This window comes from Odontomachus brunneus, unplaced genomic scaffold (genome assembly GCF_010583005.1).
Source record: "Odontomachus brunneus isolate Ranch 3 - 2012 unplaced genomic scaffold, Obru_v1 Obru_scaffold_036, whole genome shotgun sequence".
NCBI lineage: Eukaryota > Metazoa > Arthropoda > Insecta > Hymenoptera > Formicidae > Odontomachus > Odontomachus brunneus.
Window position 1 is genome coordinate 1278314 of NW_022639486.1, and position 20651 is coordinate 1298964.

A 20651-nucleotide genomic window follows, 5' to 3' on the forward strand; every position below is an offset into this window, starting at 1 on the left:
CCCTGTCTCTCTCACAGACGGATCGCAGTTATTTATTTTGCTCGATCGTACGAGAGGCGTGGAAGAGATCATTAATTTCGCCATGTTTCCCTTTGCCAGCGGGATGCAACCGCTTTGAAGATTGCGTTAGTGCGAGACGAATGCGCCTGCACGCATTCAGCGGCGTAGCAATATTTACATTTCGCGCAGTTTCCTTTGCAGGCGTCAAAATTACAATTCTCTCGCTCTCGGTGCAAAGAGGCGTCGACCGTTAAATGACATCTGTCAGCATTTATCTCGAGAGCCATTTGTGGTGTGACATACTTTCTCTTTCGTTAAGAGTCTTCATAATCTAAAAACAAATAATTATATTTCATAAACGATGATAAAGTTTGACTAGGAGTAACGCGATCGAAATGTCATGTCGGATACACTAAAAAAAAAAGTTTGGTAATACTTACCAAATGCGTTTTACCATACTATTTGGTAAATAGTAACCAATAATGATAAATGTTACCAATGTTTGGTAATAATTACAAAATTGTTAGTAACATTAACTTTTATATAGTAATATTCACCTCTTATATTTAGTTGATACTATTTCACTAAATGTAGTAATTATTATAAATTAATATAACAGGCTGGATAATTATTACCAGAAATTTTTCTCAGTGTACGAGAATTTTCTGTTTTTACGAAGGAATGTTATGTCAATTACACTTTTGTGTGAATATCACTCTTGTCTCATTCGTACATCTCAAAAGCGCACGCAAAGATTTCCAATATATAATTTCGTAAATTATTCAGAATACGCTGCTGAATTCGCGAACTTGCACTTACCAGAAACAACCCTGCGACTCATCTGTCACGGTGACTTTGATGCGGTCAAATCGCTTGGGAGAGCCTTAATTATCGCGCACTCCGCGACTCGCGTGCAATTTCGAATTTCCATGTAAATGTGTGTGCACGAGAGATCACGCGGACAGGTTTATTATTTCTCGTCGCGATTCGATTTTCCTCGAATCGCTCGTTCTTTATATGGGATTCTTTATATGGGATACGCACTTCGGGAATCGCTAATGTAGGTCATAATCTGAACGCTTAACGTCACGCGATAGACGCATCTGCGTTTCTTTTTTATCGGAACATCCCGCCGGGTTATTTTCCTTGGACAAAAGTCGGCGGCTTAATACACGGCCGTATCGATGTTGTTTCGTGCGTGGTCTCGATGGTGTTCGCGAGATTCTCCGCGGGATCAAAATAAACCGGTTTCCGCGTAAAACGAAATCACATGTTCGGCTTGTGGTCTTGAATCAATCTTGTGTACACGGCCGGCGAGGTATCGACGATGTTTCGACGATAAAGGTGTCAATTACCGGATTAAAATCCATCGATAGATGTTGGTCGTCATTTTGATTTAAATCGACGCTGTCGAGATTACGCGCGCGCTGCAAACGCGATTAACACCGACACATATCCGCCATCTTCGTTAAACTGCAAGATAATTTCGCGTGTCTCGTCTAATGACGTATACGCTTCGAAATATTCCGTCGACGGCTTGGGTTAACATCTCGCGGATCTTAAAGTCGCCGTTCTCTCGTAGAACTTCTATTTTCTTCTGTGCCGTGAGTACAGCGTAAATGCGTTCTTGGCAACGAAGGCGGACTGCATTCTTCACTGGTGTCCCCTCGTGGGCAAAACACAACGATGAGTAACGTCATGAAAGAAAAACGCGAAGGTACGATCGGTCACTCGTTCGTCTCCGTGAAAACATGTGCTGTGCTCACGCCTTTAGAAAACACTCGGGCTCACATGACCGCGCTATTTAAATTTTCCTCGATAAATATTTAACGTTACTTCTCTAATCAACACTAACGGTATTTTTGATCGACCTAATGTTTCATTTTTGCAATAACATCTCTTCTAGTTTTCAAAGGAAAAATTTAATTGCGCATTTTCTATTAACACTACTCATATTTAAATTGTCAAAATTTTCACACGTTTAATCACTATCCGAGAATCGAAATTTCGGTTCTACATTGATCTTGTAAATCTTATCAGATTTGAAGAAGAGATATAGAGAATCTCTCGTGATGCAACATTATACAAGCTTCTGTCTTTTGATATTATAAATAGATATTTACCTTTGCTTTGTTGAGACAGTTCAGAAAAAAAGACATAATGACAACTATTAAGGTGACCAGGTTTCCTAGCCCTGAATTTGGGACACTTCATAAATGTGTGAAGCGGAGACGGAGGGATAAAAAGATCCGAAAATTATTTGACAATCATTGAAAATGATGACAAATCGGTGTCCCGAATAGCACTCAAAAAAATTCGGGACAAATGGTGAAAAATCGGGACGTCTAGTCACCTTAGCTGTATGTATCGAGAAGAGAGGAGATTACTCTGTAATAATGTACTTACGACTCTATCTGACGATCGCACGTTGTTGTTTTCGGCACTCTAATACTTATTTCCGCAGGAGATTCACAGGATACAAACGAAAGACGTATGGAATACTGAGCTTGTGTTCAATTGCACGGCATGAAAAGATTGCAGACGCGCGCGCTGTCAATCACGTACACCAAAAGTTCATTTAGCGCGCCGAAAATGTCAAAAGTGCATGAATGTAAGAACACGCCAGTGATGCGAACGAGGTCTACAACGACGCGATCTGTACGGCGGATGCCTTAACCACTTGCTCGAGTTACTAACCATTCTAGACTAATCGCATTCGTTTCGCACTACGAGGTTGTCATCGTGGTTGTTCAATCTAGGCGTTGGTAATGAATCGCGCGAAATGCTCGATCTTTTCGCGCCAAGCAGCAGCCATGGGCACACATCGATCCACATCGCTCCGCGTTTCTCGCGTCTTTTATCCGTCCAAAGTGAGTCTCGCGCGTTAATAAGTCGCGGGAGTGTCGAGAATAGCGATTGCTGGGGCGTATCGTGAAGACGTTATTTGTAAGTAATCTTCTCATTTCTCCTCGCGGTATATGCGGCCGGTGCTTGTCGCGACGTGTCATGCCGATGTCCCTTACATTTGCTAAAAACATCGACTCGCACAAGTAGCAATAGAATTTGGTGATCGTCGGATTTATTGAACGGGAATTAGAAATGCGATAATCAGAGAAAAAGAGAGGGCGGTTGCGTCAGTTTGTTAGGAAAAGAGATACGGAGAGAGAAGTCATAGAGCGCATTCTTTTCGGCCGCGGCGTCGTTCATATATTGGCGTATATTTTCAGCGCGATTCAACAATCGCGACCATGTTGATTCTCGATCTTTCTGCATCGAGCAACCGCCGTGGATACATTGATTGACATCGCTCCGCATTTTACGCGTCTTTAACCCGTCGAAAGTAAGTCTCGCGCGGAAATAAGTATCGGGAATATCGAGAATAGCGATGTGCGATCGCCGGGACGTATTGTAAAGACGTCGTTTGTAAGTAATCTTCTCGTTTCTCCTTGCGGTATATGTAAGGTGACCAGATTTCCCAGCCCTGAATTCGGGACACTTCATAAATGTGTGAAGCGGGGGGAGGGAGATAATAAAAAGATCCGAACATTATTTGACAATCATTGAAAATGATGACAAATCGGTGTCCCGAATAGTACTCGAAAAAATTCGGGACAAAAGGTGAAAAATCGGGACGTCTGATCACCTTACAACTATACGAGTTTCATATGTAGAATTAATGTATATAGCTTAATAAACTATTTTATAGTTATTTCATCTAAAGTTTTAGTTGCAACAACTAACAAACAATAAATTGTTTATTGAACTAAATATATTACGATTCTACAAGCTAAATTCGTATAGTTGCCATTCCTATGTTTCTCACTGAGTGAATGAAATGCATTTGTGTAAGAATGACTTAATATCCGATTATGTTAATAATCTAGATTTAATCTATTCCAACGACAATTGTCGAATGTAACACGCGCGAACAATGCTTTCGATACATATCGCGTACACAACATACCGTGTTGACAATTTGATAGCTTCACACTTTGACCTCCTCGAATGTCCGAATATTTGGAGTGTTGATTGTTGTGATCTCTTGGTCGTTTAATGATGGGATAGCAATAGAGGGGGAATGGCTTGTTATTTTTGTACTCTGCTTTGTTATTCTCGTGTGTCTCGTATTTTTCCGTAACACGCAACTGTATATAATACGCCGTTGTATTGCTAAAACAATAGTCTGTCTAGTGTTATATCTTAAGATTCTCCATTGATTCTCCAAGTTCAACGGTGGTTAATGGATTAATCAAAACAGGATTAATGTTACACAGAACCGAAATTTCGGGTAGTGCCTCAAAAAATATCGGTATCGCGATTACGTGCGGGTAAGTCTAATTTCAAAATCTAATAGGAAAATGTGATGGAAGAATATAACATCACGAAAGCGGAATTTTCTGCGCAATAATACGATTGTCATTCACGATTAAGTTATCGGTTAGAAAAAGATAAGAACTCGAGCGGTCAGCGGTATCGAAGGAGCGCGATCGACAAGTAATTCTCGTTGTTAAGTGACATCCTTGGCAAAGGGCCACAGGTCTTGCCACGGCTAACGTGTCGTTCGATGGGAAGTTTGCGCAAATTCTATTTCTAGTCTACAGCCGATAAACTTGCGGCGATGAGCCGCGTTAAAAAGAGATCCTAAGCTTAGATGATCTTCGTTTACGCCTTGACTTTCGTATTTCTTTCTATCCTCCTCCCTTTTTCTCCAACCTTCGCAGAGCCTGCTCGCGCTTACTCCTCTCCTGCAGATCGAGCTATCGAGGCGATTTTCGTCTCGCGAGAATTTCCACGGGGTTATCGCGACGATTTTATTGCGCCATGAGTTTTCCACGTTGTTTCGATTCCCATAAGCAGCGAAACGAGGGTCGAAGGGAGGAAGAGAAGTGTTACTCGAGCCGGGAATAAAAATTGAAGTTACCGTGCTCGGCAAAATGCATAGGAAACTACACGAGTATATTTCCGTTAATGATAATAATACAGAGCTCACCGACGTTGTATTTGTAACGGCGAACATAATTTACTTCTCGCAAAGTGTTTTAATTGCATCTACGTGAATTTAAAAGTACAAGTACTGGTGAACACGGAGTGAAGTGTACAACTTGCGCGCATCGGAGCGCATTTACGTGAATGATAATGTCGGCTATAACGAGAGAGAAAGAAAGAAAGAGAGAGGGAAGGAGGGAGAAAGAGAGAGAGAGAGAGAGAGAAAGAAAGAGAGAGAGAAAACGATGCTTGGAACGATATAAAGCGGGTCGCTGCGTTCTAGATTTTTTAGGACAAGCCTTGTTAAACTTTATCGTCGCGATATATTTTTTTTATTTCCCACATTTTTGTTCTACATTCGTGGCTGCGCGAATATATAAATTAGAATGCTACACTTTTTAAAATATTTTTAATTAGGAGAGACGAAGAATTATCTCGACCGGAATTAACCGTTGTTTACGAAAAAAAAAGAAAGGAAGGAAGAAAACAGCTCATGCGCCGCGCCTCCTGAGGCTTAAACTTAAGACGCCACCGCGCTTTGATAAAACGGCCGCAACCGCGAACTTTACGCTCGCCATCGCGGTTCCGTCGCGTTATGCAGATAGAAAAATGTTAGTAATTAATCTAGTCCGTGACAGCGAGCAATGGCTCCTCGCTAGTTGGGGCCGAAGAGCGCGCGCGGGGTACAGTATTAATCATGATTAAAGTGCCGCACGCAGAAGGTGCTGCGTCAAGTGTTGTTTCAACATTCTTCCCGGCTAACGAACGATCGTCGGATAAATTCTTTATCCAGATCACACTCTCGACAGGCTATTCCGGTGTGCACTCGCCTCAAATTATAATCGAATAAATGAAAGCAAAGTGGATCCGTTATAAAATTATCGCGTAGAAAATCCAGAAGCAGTACCACACCGCTCCTCTAATGTCAGCGTGCAGGATAATCATATAATTCCTGCGGAGAGAGAGCACAGCGATATCCTGTACCTATAAGGATATGTCATTAAAAATCAATCCGTCCAGGTGGACTTCAATTAAGAGATGTTGATAACGTGTAACAATTATCGAGGAATTTCTTGAGCGGCATGAAATCAAAATTACACGTCGAGTAGCGTTTTGGTGTAACGTAATACCGTGTCGTATCTCGCACAGGCATCGGTTAAGAGGACCTAGTCACGCAATATTCACAATGATCGCATTCCAAACGCTTCGTAATATTAATTAGTTTTATCATCTGCCGCCATGTCAGGAAGAACGAAATATGGACAATCGATGCGAAAAGCGGCACGACGGCGTGTAATAATTAATCCGTTCGGGGTATCTTTAATCGTGGACGACCTCGTGAAAACTACGGTCTCGTAATCGATACACCGCGCCCGCTATTAGAAGGCGACTTGTGTAATTCGACTTAATTATTGCGATAAAATGTTTCATTAGAATCGCCTTTCCCGCCCTCTCAAAATCACGAGATCGATGATAAAAAATAATGGGTGATTAAGGCAGCTTTTAGTGCCCCGTACACTGAGAAAAATATAGTTGCCTTTGGCGTCAACTATACGCTTTTGTGATTTTAACCACAAAAATAATTAGAAGAACCATTATTTTAGTAAGTGTTATTAGAAAGATGGTTCTTCTAATTATTTTTCTGGTTAAAATCACAAAAAAGTATAGTTGACGCCGAAATCAACTATATTTTTCTCTCAGTGAATACGCACATACGATTACGAGGGTTATTTTAGTTTCCATTTTCTTTTTTAATTTTTTTTTTGCATAGGTATTGTATTTAATTTTTTTTTGCATAGGATCGTTTACCGAACAACGTATTGGTGTAACGTTGATGGATATTTATTAATAAGTAAGAGTAGTCGAATATACTCTCGAGAAAAACAAGAAAACTCTACGATTCACTCGCGTCGCGTGTCTTGACTACTTTCGCACTCTATCTCAGTCTTACGGCCCTAAAAGGGCTCTCTCTCTCTTCTCTCAATTCTCAACTCTAACCTCGACCTCAACTCAACTCTCCTCAGCTTAACTCTCTTGAGCTTTGCTCGCGTTAATTGCACACTCATTGACGGGATCTCACGCGGTGAAGGACGACCAATAGACGCTCGCAGGACGCTTAATAATAATAATAGTAATGGAAACTATAAGTTATTACAATTACACGAGGCGAGATCAGCTACAAGTGCGTCTACAAGCCTTATGATCGACTACTTTGTGCGTCCAAGATCACGAAAAAGACTTGTGGTTGTGGCAAAAATCGCGCCGAGTCGATCTCCGAAGTAATTCAATAAGACGTAATCCGCATAGTCGCAACAGTACGGCGAAGGAATCGAGTCACGCAATATGCAAGGAGATGTTGTTCCGGACATCCGGCGACGTTGATTAACTTACACGGGCCGCGTGCCGCGCGTACCGTCGTATTTTCAATTTCAGCTTCATTAAACCCGATTGTCCTTCGCAGAATGCTCAGGTACGTAACACGGGGGAATATGAGGGCGCACCGGCGCGACGGCGCCCGTGGCACGCAAAGCAGTTCGACGCTTGGCGCGACTGACATTTCTGTTGGATTCTGGTGCGCCATAACGCCAGACTTGAAATGCACTTGAAAATGGTCGCGGCGCGTATTAATATCTCGATCGCGCGCTAAGCCCGCCGAAATATTCGGCGAGCGCGAATGTCCGCCGTCCGCGTGAAACCCATGTCGAGTCCGCGAAGCGTCTGCAATTAATTTCCCGTGCGAAAACGCGTTCGCAACGGTGCGCAACGATTGCGTGAATTGCGTCGCATTGCGGCAAATTTTCGCGCGAGAAGAATGTTTATCGTCTCAAAAATAGAACTCTCGCCTCCGAAGGGTCACGCTGCGCGCTTGCGACTTTTTGGCGCGTGTATCAGCGAATCATATCTCTCGCGCTTTCACAGCCGTGCTCGATCCGTACGATGGAAAGTTCCACGTGGCACATAGCCGTCCGTTCGCTTCCTTCTTAATTAAAATCTGTAAAAATGTCGAGTCATTAGGGATCTTATATCGAGCCGAAATGAAAAGAAGTGCACTCGCACGTGCGCGAGAAATAGAATTCAAGATTCGAGGAGCTTTCAGCCCGCGCTACCTCTTTCAGCCTCGTGTATCCGTGAGTCGTCGTTTCTCGCGTTATTGTGCCGCGAACGTGATACGTTTCCATGTAGAAAGTCATTTGCGAAGCTTCGCATAACTGGTGGCGAGTGAGTCACATGCATTCAATATAAATTCCCGGAATGACCGGCGGGGGCGATGAGCACGAAGACTACGACTACAACTTCAGCGGTGGCTGACGCGCCGCGCTCAGGTTTGTCAACAGGAAATAAAGCCGGTCATTTTGCGGGGGTTGAAAGACGCGGAGATCCCAGTCGTTCTCTCGGCGTATATCGAGTGGCGGATAATTCGCGTCCGCTTGACGAAGCGCGTGTAAAACGCGGCTGAGGAGAGGCAACCCGTCTCGAATTAAGCCGGAGGCTCGCGACGGTCGCGTGGCAGACGACCTTAATGGCCGGAAATATTTTATGGTGTGCACTTTTGGGCTGTCGCCGAATTTAGGACGAAGGTCGCGACGGCCGAGAGCGGGGAACGCCGGATCCGGCGATTCCGTCCGTCGCGCCTCGCCGCGACGCTCGGTCACGGCGACAAACGTGCGGATCTTCGAGTCGCCGGCGTCGCTGGTTAAGACGCCTGAAATCCGGCTCCCAACTGGATCGGACACACTTTATTCATACTGTATTGTGTGTCGTGACCTGAAGCGTATACTTCTCATATGGCACAGCGTCGGGATAACTACCATTATTCGCGCTCGATAGAACAGACCGGGCGACGTGTCATGTCCACTCACGAGCGAGCCATTGGGGGTAAATATAAATGCCAGAACGCTCTCCCGGATTATTGTTAACGAGCGAAGCGTCCATCTTGTATAGGCTTACGGCGAATCGTTAATTTTAGGCACTCCGAGAATACATTCGCGGCTGCGTATCTTAATGAGTTACTGAAGAGACACGGCGGATTTAACGATGCCACTGTGCGGCCGCGGCCATTATTAGGACCGAAATATCGCCGACTCCTCTCCTTCCCGTTTCGCTCTAAGAGAATCGCCTTGAAAAAACAAATCCGTCGTCGCGTCGTATGTCAAAAGCTGTCGGTTGCGAGGCGCGCTTCCGAGGAACTTTGCGCGCGAATCGTTCCTCTTTAATCTCATCAGCTTCTTCGCTCTCTTGCTTTCAGGTCGAAGCTTTTTAGTGGCGAACTCGCAGCAGGGACTATGCCACATTATTTACTGCTCGGACGGTTTCTGCCGGCTGACGGGCTTCTCAAGGGCGGAAGTGATGCAGAGGCCGGCGGTCTGCGACTTCCTCCATGGACCAATGACGTCGCCGCACGCGGTCGCGGCCCTTCGAGACGCCCTCGCCGCCGGCGCCGAAAAGCATTTCGAGATCCTATACTACAGGAAAGATGGTCAGTGTTGTCTTTCTTAACTATCCTTTGCGCGCAGTCGCGGATTCCTGTCGCACGACCGCTCGCATTGTGCGCCACGTATATGCATGATGACGTTGACGTAAGCTAGTTGACAGTCTAAAGTCGCGAGTTATGTAAAAACCAACATAATTTGGAAAAGTTAAGAGCAGAGACGACTTGAATTGATAGCTTCTAAAGTTGCACGATATAGTAAAATATTAAGTTTGCGGGATAGACTTTGTAATAACGTAAGATACATAAATCCGAAGTGTAAAAATATACGGGTCACTTTTCAACTTTTCAATTGCCGGTCTATGACTGTTTAGATATGCGTATGTCATACGTGCGGCGCATCGTGATGAGTTCGCAGTGGGTCGTACGTCGTTATATTCTCGTCCTTGTACGTGTCTGTGTGTACATGAAAGCTAGGAGCGCACGTATTGCGCACTAAAGATAGCTTAGGAAAGAGAGTGATTCGCACGAAATCCGGATATTCCCGGATTTTGTTGCCGTCTTAAGGATGCTTCTCTGAGAAGGTGAAAAATATTTTTTGCTTCCACCGCGCGCACGGTTCACGCGAATGTCGTTGTTTCCGGCCTGGAGCAGGCGTGCGAGATAAACATCCGCGCGAGGTGTCGCGCCGCGCTAACTTTACGGTTATTGCCGGCGGAAATAAATCAATATAACGCGTTGTCGCAGGTAGAGATTTATTGGACGTTAGCAGCAAAGTCGCGCGAACGTAGCAGTATGCACCAGCCATCTTCTGCGTTCTCCGCGTTTCCTCCGAAACAGATGTCGTGGGATTTCCACGAGAACGTGCAACATCCAGTTAAGCGTGTAAATTGCCGGGTTTGATGTAAAAAAAATATCGTTTGCATTTCACGGCCGGGCGTTCTTTATTTCCTAACTTAGATTCGATGGATTTTTCAACGTAGCACTCCGTCTTGATTTGCGCGCCAACACTTCACGATTACGCCAAATCGATTAGACACTCCGACTAAGATCTCGTTCCCTTGGAACGAAGCGAGACGTGGCTTTCTCAGATGTAAGGCGGATGTAACAGGGGCTCGGTTATTTGGAGCAGGAAGATTGAATTTGTTCGCAGGCCAGTGGTTACTTCGAACTCGATTTTGCCGTAGTGTCTGACCTTAGCCCCGCGGTGAAATCAATAGTCACTACTGTATAATTTATCATAGTCATAGTGCGGAACCTCCTACCTAGGTTAGGGTTTATATAGACACGTGCAGCCAGCCTAACTTCCTGGATTTTTCGGGCGACGTTACAACATAAATACCACTTATATAAACTTAACTTCATCTGTCAAAACCGAATTAATGGTTACATTTCGGTTTATCTCCCCGAACGATATATACGATACATGAGTGCAATGGTAAAGTTGTAATCTTCAAGTACATATCTCCAAGTACATACAGAGTGAAGTGACACGTATTATAATGTTTCCTCCGAGATCAGGCAACAATGCGCATAATTGTGACTGTTAGTTGAGTTAAAAGCTGTCGTGACACTGCAACACGCAGGAATACATTCACAACGAATTCTCACTCTCGCTCTCTCTCTTGTTCCTACCTCGACTCGGCGCCACTCGGCTCGACGCCACTCGGCTCGACGCTGCGGCGGAACAAAAAGTTCGCTCGCTTTACCCCTTTTCTTAGTTCTCTCGAGATGGACGGGCACTTTGCTCCGTCGTGAGACGCCCGGCACGTTAATTAAGGGGCTTAATTAAACCTCGCTACGCGGAAACCTAGGAGTGTCGATGGAGCGACATGCGGAGAGCGCGCCACGAACACCTGCAGCCACTTCCCGGAGCAAAACACTGCGAGTGTTAGCGTAGGAGATTCACGGATAGTTACGCGGCACAGTGATTCCACCCTTTGTTGAAACAACAAACTCCCGCTCTTCCTGGAGCACGCGTCATGTGACGTTGATGGCCACTTCGCAAGCCGAAGGAAAGCGCGCGATAGCCTCTCGGGAGCCAGCAGAACGAAGCAGGGCAAAGAATAGTTCGCCCCGATATGGACAATTTTCCAATCATGGATAACTTGAGCCTATAAACCTATTCTTATCCACGTTACTTGTTATTTTTATCATTTCCATCCTTCTCACACAGTATTGCGCCGCAGCGAGCGAGGCACGTCTTTCTCTCCCCGTTTCCTCTCCCTTTTTTCTCCCTTTTTTTAATTTTTTCTCGCGCTAACAAAAGACTAACAGCGAAAGCTAATCGTATGATGGATTACGGCTATCGTTGAATTATTATCGTCCCTCGCATCAACCGTATCTGGCTCACTGGAGAATCGATTTGCGAAACAATGGAAAGCGTACGTCTTCGTGAGAGTTAACGCAACGCCAGCTTTACAACGCGCGCCCTTGGATGCGCGCCTCTATCTACCGACAGTTGCGAGCATAGAAAATTAATCAATGGTCTGTCGAGTTTCAAACACACTACGACTCCGTGCATTAGACAAGACTACAGTTAGCTAATTACGCGGAACTTTTAACGGCTGAAATATGTATCGATAGTGCGAAACTCGAGAGAAAGAAAGAAAAAGAGAAAAGTTAAAATTAGAATTAAAATTAGAATTTTTTAAAGAATGGAGTCAACATTAAGGAGTTCTCCGGCATGTCAAAAGTTTGTTATAGAAGCCAGTTATTAAAAGTAAGGATGATAAATTCACATAAAAATACGTCTCGTCGTAATGTCTCAACGATTCAGTTTTATTTTCCTCCAACAGCAGATGATTAAGATCAATAATAAAATCGCACAGCTCGCGAGATCGGATAAATTGCCATTGTATATAACCTGTGACAGCATATAATTGATAGTTGTCTACCAGCTCGTTTTTATGGATGGACGTAACGCGACAAAAAATTATAATTCAAATTAAAAGAGCGATTAATGGGCTCTGACTACGAAGATCACAGACAGATAAGAGTGAGCATGCATCAGTTATCCTGCCACAGTCACGATAACACTCGTTCATTAACACTAGCCGTTAGTCCTTTCGCGTTTAATGGAGTGAACTTACCAGGGGGTGAAGAGACATTACTGACAAATCGATTTCACTGCAGCAAAGAAACTTCTCGTCGGGCAAGTACTAGTTTGCTAAATTGACTTATCATAGTTTGCGAGGATCGATCGATATATGCGATAATAATAGTAACAACTGCGATTTAACGCGCGCACGACAGCATTTATCATGATTTCTGCAGATTTTTTGTCGTTTACGAATTCGAAAACTTTTAGTAATACAGCTTGATACTTAGTCGCATAAAAAATCGGATCAACTGATAATAATTGCGTCTTCGTGATATTTGCTCCGTTTTCTCTCTCTCTCTCTCTCTCTCTCTCCTCTCTCTGTCTCTCTTTCTCTCTCCATTTCGCTCGATCTCTCCCGTCTCCCTCTCCTCTTCCGCGATAGCCATTTCGCGAGCGCCTCCTTCAGAAAAGCTCTCACGTAGTTACGCAACAGCGGCCGCGAGGACGGTGTTTTGAGGCGTCCAAGAATAGTCCCGTGCTCGTATTCCACCCCCCTTCTCTTGTTCCTGAAACGTCCACCGATGCCTCCTTCTCCACCTCCACCTCTTACTCCTCTTACTCCTCCGTCGTACTCCGCGTTTCGCGCGGTATCCCCTCCCGAACAGCGCAGCGTCATTTAGTCAATGACATCACGGAGGCGCTCACCCCCTCTCGCGTGTTTGGTCCACCGGTGGCGTCTACCACGTGTGACGTCATCAACAGCCTACCTACGTCGCGCCCTCCAGCCCTCTCCACCCGACCGGCATCCAACGCCATCGGCAGCTGGCGATGGCTGCAAGCTCAGCGTGAGCCACAAAGCTCTCTGTGGCGTCATAGGACAACGACCCGCCGACTGGCGTTCGAGGCGCGCCATGGCCGGTCGGTCGGTCGGTCGGTCGGTCGGTCGGTCGATCGGCGCTTCGGCACGGACCGAGGCCGCAAGCCTCGCCTCGATTTCGAAAGCTCCGGCCGTAAGCTCGCCGGGGAACGGCCGCGGCGCGGCCCGTACGGCACCGCCTGAGACGCGGGCTTGCAGTCTCCGCGGCGACAGCGAGCCGAGCTTTCGTTGAGTGTATGGCCCGTTCATTCGCTCGCGAGAGTAGGTGATCCCCTTCGCAGTGTCGTTGTTGGCAAAGCAAACGTACCGTGACGATGACGCGTCGGCGGCGGTCGGGCTGATCGAACTTGCAGCTTTCGGTGCATCGCGAGTTCCGTCGCGTAAAACAGATGGACGCGATGCTGAGACATAGCGGTAACTTGGATACGAGGGTACATCAAATTGCAGAGGCCGTACGATAAATATAGTAATTACCGCCACGAAATAGCGACCGCAATTGGCGAATGCAATCGATGACAATCGAGACATCGCCGTTCGTGTAAGCGTGTGGTACAAGTTTACGATCAGCGAGATAACGCAACTTTTGGTTCGCTGATCGAACTTGCGGCTTTCGGCTTAACGATATCGAGCTGCACGTGGAACGCTAAGAGTAGCGCTTTTTATTTCTTTTGTTGCCATTATGAAGAAATTACGTTAAAATTTGAATATAAAAATTGAATCGTATGCATACACAGCTAGTGATAACGCGATTATCTACATGATGCAAAGAAGTTACGTCATTCCCCTGTTTTGCAATTTTACGACGCGTTTCTCCTTCACGATGTAAGATCTCACGGGTATATTCAACGAAGATGTTTGGAGTGGCGTTTCTCGAGCTTCAAAATGCATCTCGCTCTACCGTCGTTGCGGAGAACCATGCTTTACCGGGAGGTGTCGATGTATTGATCACCCGAATGCGCAATTTCGTCGACGCTGCGTTATCTGACCTGTTTGGTGAATAAATTCCGACTTCCGGATTATTTCCGATATCGGCGTCGTCAATGCCGACGTCGGGATAAAACTCGCACGTCGCGTGCTCCGGGAAAATCCGCAACGAACCGCAACGCGAACTATAAAATTTCTCCACGGAGTTGCCGTGTCGGGCCTATTACGGAATTTACCACTCGCACCTGATATCAATATATTTCTCGAAACTCCCGGGAGAACAGTGTTGCAAGCTTTCACGTGCAACCAATTCATCTGATTACACATACGTAGCTACATGTTTTCGCAAACATTTTTGTGATCGTGACTTGTTTCGCAAATTATTCGTCTCAGTCGTGAACGCAGACACGCGGTACCTTACGATTGGAGATGTCGAAGGGGCCCTTTCCTGTTCTCTCTTTCTTAAGAGAAGATCTCGATGCAGCGTCTGTTAAAGTTGAGCCGCGCGTCATTATCGCGCACAAGCGACGTAATCGATTCTTGCGCGCATTCTTTCGCTGATATTACCTGTTGAATTTTCACACACGTCGCGGTGACGCGACCGCAATTTCGAAATCCCCAGGAAACAGCGCGATACGAATAGTGGATCTGTTTGTGAATCTTTTATATTACGTCGGCGAAGCTGTAAGCTCGATCGCGCTCTCTGACAAGAGACTCATTCGTCCTCGGACCGCTATAGAGATTCCGCTGTCGCGAAATCGATTTCCGGTCTGTTCATGCGAGGCTTCGCTGAATTCCGCCGGAAACGGGCGCGAGTAAGGGTGTGCGATGAGCTGCGCCGCGGAGAGTCCGGAGGAAGAACGAGAATGGAGAGAGATCTCCACGAAATTGTAGGTTCAATTTACTTAATCTTACAATTAGCGTCATCTTCCCATCTATTTCGTAGTTGCCGTTTTCCCGCCGTTTTCGCCGCTTTGTGCCGGCTATTAATCTCTCGAAATAATTATTAGAACCCTCCCTTCGCGAATTTTCATGGCGATTTATAGCGAACGTATAATTTCGTTATTTAATGATGACGTCCCTCGATCCGCTATTAAATTATCTAAACCGTGTAATTTCTTTGAACACCGGATGCGACTATATAATGACGATCAACGCAATATATCGTCGCAGGACACGGTTAAAATAAACCAGATGTATTATATTCTCATAAATTCTGCAGGGTGATCCAGCTTATTCCTATTTAGTTCCTCGACATTCTGGTTCTTCTTTGCACGCGTCTACGTTCCTTCTTTATTTAAAACGTTGAGGTATTTGGCGAAAAGGTCAAGGTTGCGCCCCTCCTAATGTGTATTTTTAGTGTGCAGAGAGAGAGAGAGAGAGAGAAGGGGAGAGAGAAAGACACGTAAATTAATATTCTACGCTCGAGCGTCTCGAAATATTCCGCGGATCTGCCTTAAACAGAAAGTCCCAGCTTCTCGGACCCTTGTCATTTCTGATGTTCTCGAGAGACCGCGTCGCGCGGAATAAGTCTTTCTCGGAATTGAGTTTCCTCGTCGACCCGGTGATTTACAGAGATTCTCTGACAGGAGCTTTCGATGAGGCGAGCTTTACCGAGTTCCGCGCGACTCCCCGAGTCGACAGAATTCGGACATCTGGTAAACTCACTCACTACCTCTCTCTTTTACTCTCTTGTATGAGATGTCGAGGAGCTCCTCAAGGTCTCGTTTACGATGTTCCCTTTCCATGTCTCGCTTAATTTCGAATCGTCCGATAAATTTGCCGCTCGTTCTCTTCGCTCTTCGGATCAGCCAGCGCGTAAGAAATATATTTCGCCACCCACGGGGGACTGACAGTTATGAATTTAAAGTAGTTCGCCTAGACGCTGCGACGAGCATTTTCATGAGACTCCCGAGAGGAGTAAAAATAATATGCCTTATCATGCATATTGACATTCTTCGGGAAAACGACATCGACACTGTCGTAGGTGACTAAACAGCAACGTCTGTCGATGCATTAGGCGTGTGTAATAAATGCACGTGTCGGCGTCAATGATTGATCAGAGATAATGCATAAAGCGTATAATTGAAAATTAAAGACTTTATTGTTAGATTAGCCGATTCTACGCCATAATGAAATATCCGATAACGTTTAAATCCTGCACGAGTCCTGCATCAACCGAAATAATGTCGTCTCGTTTCCTACGATATATTACCTTTACCGAACTTGAAATACGGCGTATCCAGCATCGTGTCGTCTCTTTTTGCAAGCGGGATAGGCCAAAATTGCTGTTTCCCGTCGAGCAAAGCCAGTTTGTAACGGCAGGAAGCTCGTTCACACCAACAATCGTCTGAAGACGTGATTTCGGCGGAGGGCGACCGGACGTTACCTTCCATTCGCGTGAAAAGAGGCCACGAGTGCGCCTTTCAAAGGCACCAGCAAAATTAGTCCTGTTGAAGAACGTCGCCCACCACTTCCGAAAGTAATCTGGAAGAGGTCCCTGTAAGGTCGAAGGTAACGAAGAAAATAGAGACCCTGTCACGGTCAGGGAACAGCAAGCTGAATTCCCGCGTCGCGGCGAACTAGACGCGCTTGTCAACAAGGAGGTGGAAGTTTGATACAATATTTGTTTGCACGGTAGATAGAGTCTAACTCTAGCTCTCTCGGAGGAATAACGTGGTTATATTCGTGGACTGCATCAATAATTTCGTAACGCAAACAGATGGTGGATCTATTATTTTTTACTTAGATTCGTGTAAAATTTACCCTCGCTCCCCCCCCCCTCTCTCTCTCTCTCTCTATCTCTGTTCAACATCGAGAACAAAAAAATTTGACCAGGAACGTTTCAATTTGTGAGCAAAAAGAAAATTTATTAAATTCAATCTTCGCTAGAAAGGACACGAAATGCGTGTGCGTAAGCCGGAGAAATCGTTCGATCGCTAACATACTCGATACGTACATACGCAAGTATATCAAAGTCAATGACCGCATTCCGCGTTTACGATGGTATTCTGTTACACCGGTACGCTATGTAAGCGTGAATCTTTCGACATGAATGCAGGTCAAGCCAAACATTCACCACGCTCGCATTACATTCGACCTCTAGGCTTGCGCTCCAAAACTGTTACATTCCTGAGTTATGATTAGACTTCCCTGAGTTCTAACCCTGGCCGCAGGTAGACAGAAATATCTTTCCGACGAAGTGCGCGACACTTGCACGCATAATTAGGATCGAGATTAGCGAGAGCGAGAGAGATAGAGGTAGCAGTCGGATAGCAGCGTCGTGTTTTATCCATCCCGTACGATGACATTTTCCGGTGGTAGAGAAGAGAAAGAGGGAATTACTGGTCACGTGGCCATTTCTGGCAAGTGTACTGGTCGAGCTTTTGGGGAGCTCGCGAGGCCAAGCGCAGTTTGAAAAGGGAACGAGCGCGAGAAAGAGATGGTGCGGGAGGATAGAGATAGATAGATAGATAGATAGATAGAAGGAGAGAGAGAGAGAGAGAGAGAGAGCCAGAGGGGGTGGATCGAGAAAGAGGGAAAGAGACCGTGCGTTATTTCTGTGCACCGCTTGGCCTGCACCGCGCACTGCCACGTCACAGGGGCATTGCACTCTGTGACGTCACGGTGGCACAGCGTCATCGACCAATTGGAGGTAGCCGTTAACCCATTAACCACTCGCTCGCTCGCTCCACTGCAGTATATCGTGACCCGTTCGCTATCCACCAATCCTCTCGGCGAATACTGGTACGATGTCACGGGATGCACGATAAATACCGGTTGGTGCTTTCTTCTTGTGCATCTGGTAGATTTTTTAGGAAAAAATGATCTACCGTTTATGATATCGGTGACACCTGCTCACACTAATATACAAGCAAATTTGACACGTCCGAAGAGAGATTCGTAAAATGCAATTATTATAGCGGATAAAAATTTGCCTCGTGTACGTCTCCGACGTAACAAATATGATACTATTATAGGAAACGTCTAAGGGTAACACGAAGCTGGCAATGTCCTTCCGCTGGTCTCGATCGCGAATGATACCACGCGTGATGCAATTAAGATTAAGCCGGTGGATGATTGAGAGGGTTGTTATCGACCCACGAGAGGGTTTAATGAGGATCGATGGTGGATCGAGGGCGGGCACGGGCACCTGTTCGTCAATTTGACCAATCCCGATCGCACCCCTCGCAAGGTCAGTGTGTGAGCTTGCTCACAGCGGTTGCTGGATCAGGAAGGGCCATGTGTAAATTAGTCTCACGGATTAAGCGTGGACTCGGCTTATTTATAGCGCGGGATAGCGCCCCGAAGGGGATGCTTATTTATAGTGACCGGTCGACTTTGCCGTGTCGCAAATTTAGAAACTCATTTCGCTATCTTCGCCTCGCTGCGTATTATCAAATTCCGCCTATTTCTTCCTACCAGATCGTGACGCGGGGGGAGGAGTGGCACCATGTCTGGCTATCGGCCAGGACTATTGTACTCCGTAGGCTTGCCTATTTTACACGCTCACTGATAACCATAAATATCCGTCTTTCCGCGCATCTCTTTGTCGCGGCGGTATATTTCCTTGTTCTCGCTCAATAGCTATTCCTGGATAATTGATGGAAACATTAATGCCAAGTTCTCCCCTCGGACAGACACGTCATTTTTCACGGGATCAGTTATTGGCGTTATAAATAGAAAGAGCCGATCTTAATTTAATCGTCGCATTTCTATACGAGAAGTCAGACTTCATTTCTTAATAATCTCAAGAAGGTACTCGTAAATTCGGAATTTAGAAGGGAAGAAAAAACAGCGGCAACTGCCACGGAAGGATTGTTTCGCAAATCTTCCTTTTATCGCGAGAAAGAAATTGCGGGCTGAGGTGCGAAATACCCGTAGATATCCATTGTTATTTCATTACGGTGAACGCGATGCGAGAATAGATTCACGTCGACGTGTAGACACAGACATCGGACGGTTGTTGTGCTCATCTGCCCAATCGACGAGAGACACGATACTCTATTGGACGACTGCACGCGAATGCCTCCGGCTGGCTCGGATTCGAAGGGGGTCTTCCTTTATTAGCAATTTTTGTGGTGTCGTAAAACGACGACAATGCGATCCGTCGCAACGAACACACCGTCGACGAGAACGAAGTAAGTATCAACGGGAGTTTATTACCGTCTACGCGAGGTGCTCTCGAAATAGGCGCAGACTACTGGACTCTCTCTCCCTCTCTCCTTCTCTTTCTCTCTCTCTCTCTCTTTCTTTCTCTGTCTGTCTTTCTCTATCCATCTATCTCTCTATCTCTCCCGCGAGACCCGTGGTCATAGTAAAACTGTTACAGTCGCGCGCACCGTCGCTCTAATATTAGCCGTAAAGCACCACCCTGTGCGCTCGCCCTCTCCTGCGTGCGTGCCGTAAATTAGTGGCGCGAGCACGTGTATTAGCGACGTTCGCGGAAATAAATCGATGCGCATCGCGACAGCTCGATGCAATGCGAGAAATTTGCTCACTTCTTTGAAGTACGCAGCGCGAAAACTCCGCGGGCGTTTCGCCACCACCACGCGGCGGGTCCATGCTCGAAACAGCATGAAATACGAATGCGCGCGCACGGCGCTACCATAAATCAGTCCGCAATTTCTTTCCCCGCGAGAAAGAAAAGAAACGCGAAGTAATCCCTCCGCGGCAGTTATTGGCCTCTTCGTTCCTTTTTTCTATATCCCGAGCCTTGGTTAATAAAAACTCGCTCTATATCCTCCCTGCCGTAAGGTTCGAGATGGAAGCGTCTCGCATAGTTGCCCCGTCATCTTGATCCGTGAACGATATTATAGTTTCCATGCTACACGTGCAGTCTTCTATGCTCCTTTTCTCTTTCTTCCCCTTTGCTAACGAACTCAATGACGCGAGGAAAGCTATTTCACAGCCAGCCATCGATTCTTCGCGCCCGTAGCCGCGATCGATAGGCGACCGGTGTTTTATTAGGCGGCCAGCGGGGGCGGATTATCGGATTTTCGGAGAAAGGAGCCCCGAAGACGCGATCGATGGGAGTGCACCATCCCCTTTATCCCTTCGGCGTCCGATATCACTCCCGGCGTCTCCCGCTCCACCTTTTTCGCCAGCGATACTCAATGGGTCGTGGGTGCGTTCACCCCCGGTGGCGCATCGTCCCTTCATCGTACTGCGCGTGTACCTCCCTTTCGTTCGCTAAATTCGCTCGGGTAAGCGTCGTCCGCGGTTCCGCGTCGGGCGCTCCTTGTATGTTGGTCTGAAAGTTGCACCACGAGTACCTAACGAGACGAGACTACTCGAGCGAAACAAAGCGAGTGTTCTTCAGCGTTCTTCGTCTCCCGACCAGGGCGCTCGCGCACAGTCTCAGAAATTGCGCCTCTGGACTTTTATCCCGA

General features: G+C 46.2%; 1 protein-coding gene across 15 annotated transcripts in view; it reads left to right on the forward strand.

Annotated features, from left to right (window-relative positions):
• The window catches only part of LOC116843873 (potassium voltage-gated channel subfamily H member 6), a 114797-nt gene that overhangs the window by 12559 nt on the left and 81587 nt on the right, over positions 1-20651 (forward strand). For 14 of the 15 annotated variants that reach the window (XM_032814731.1, XM_032814741.1, XM_032814744.1 and 11 more), the window contains exon 2: positions 9233-9463. In XM_032814731.1, coding sequence (XP_032670622.1) covers positions 9233-9463 — 231 coding nt within the window. Of the gene's footprint in view, positions 1-9232; positions 9464-14916; positions 15150-20651 lie in introns of those variants that run through there. The other variant, XM_032814743.1, reaches the window with a different exon arrangement.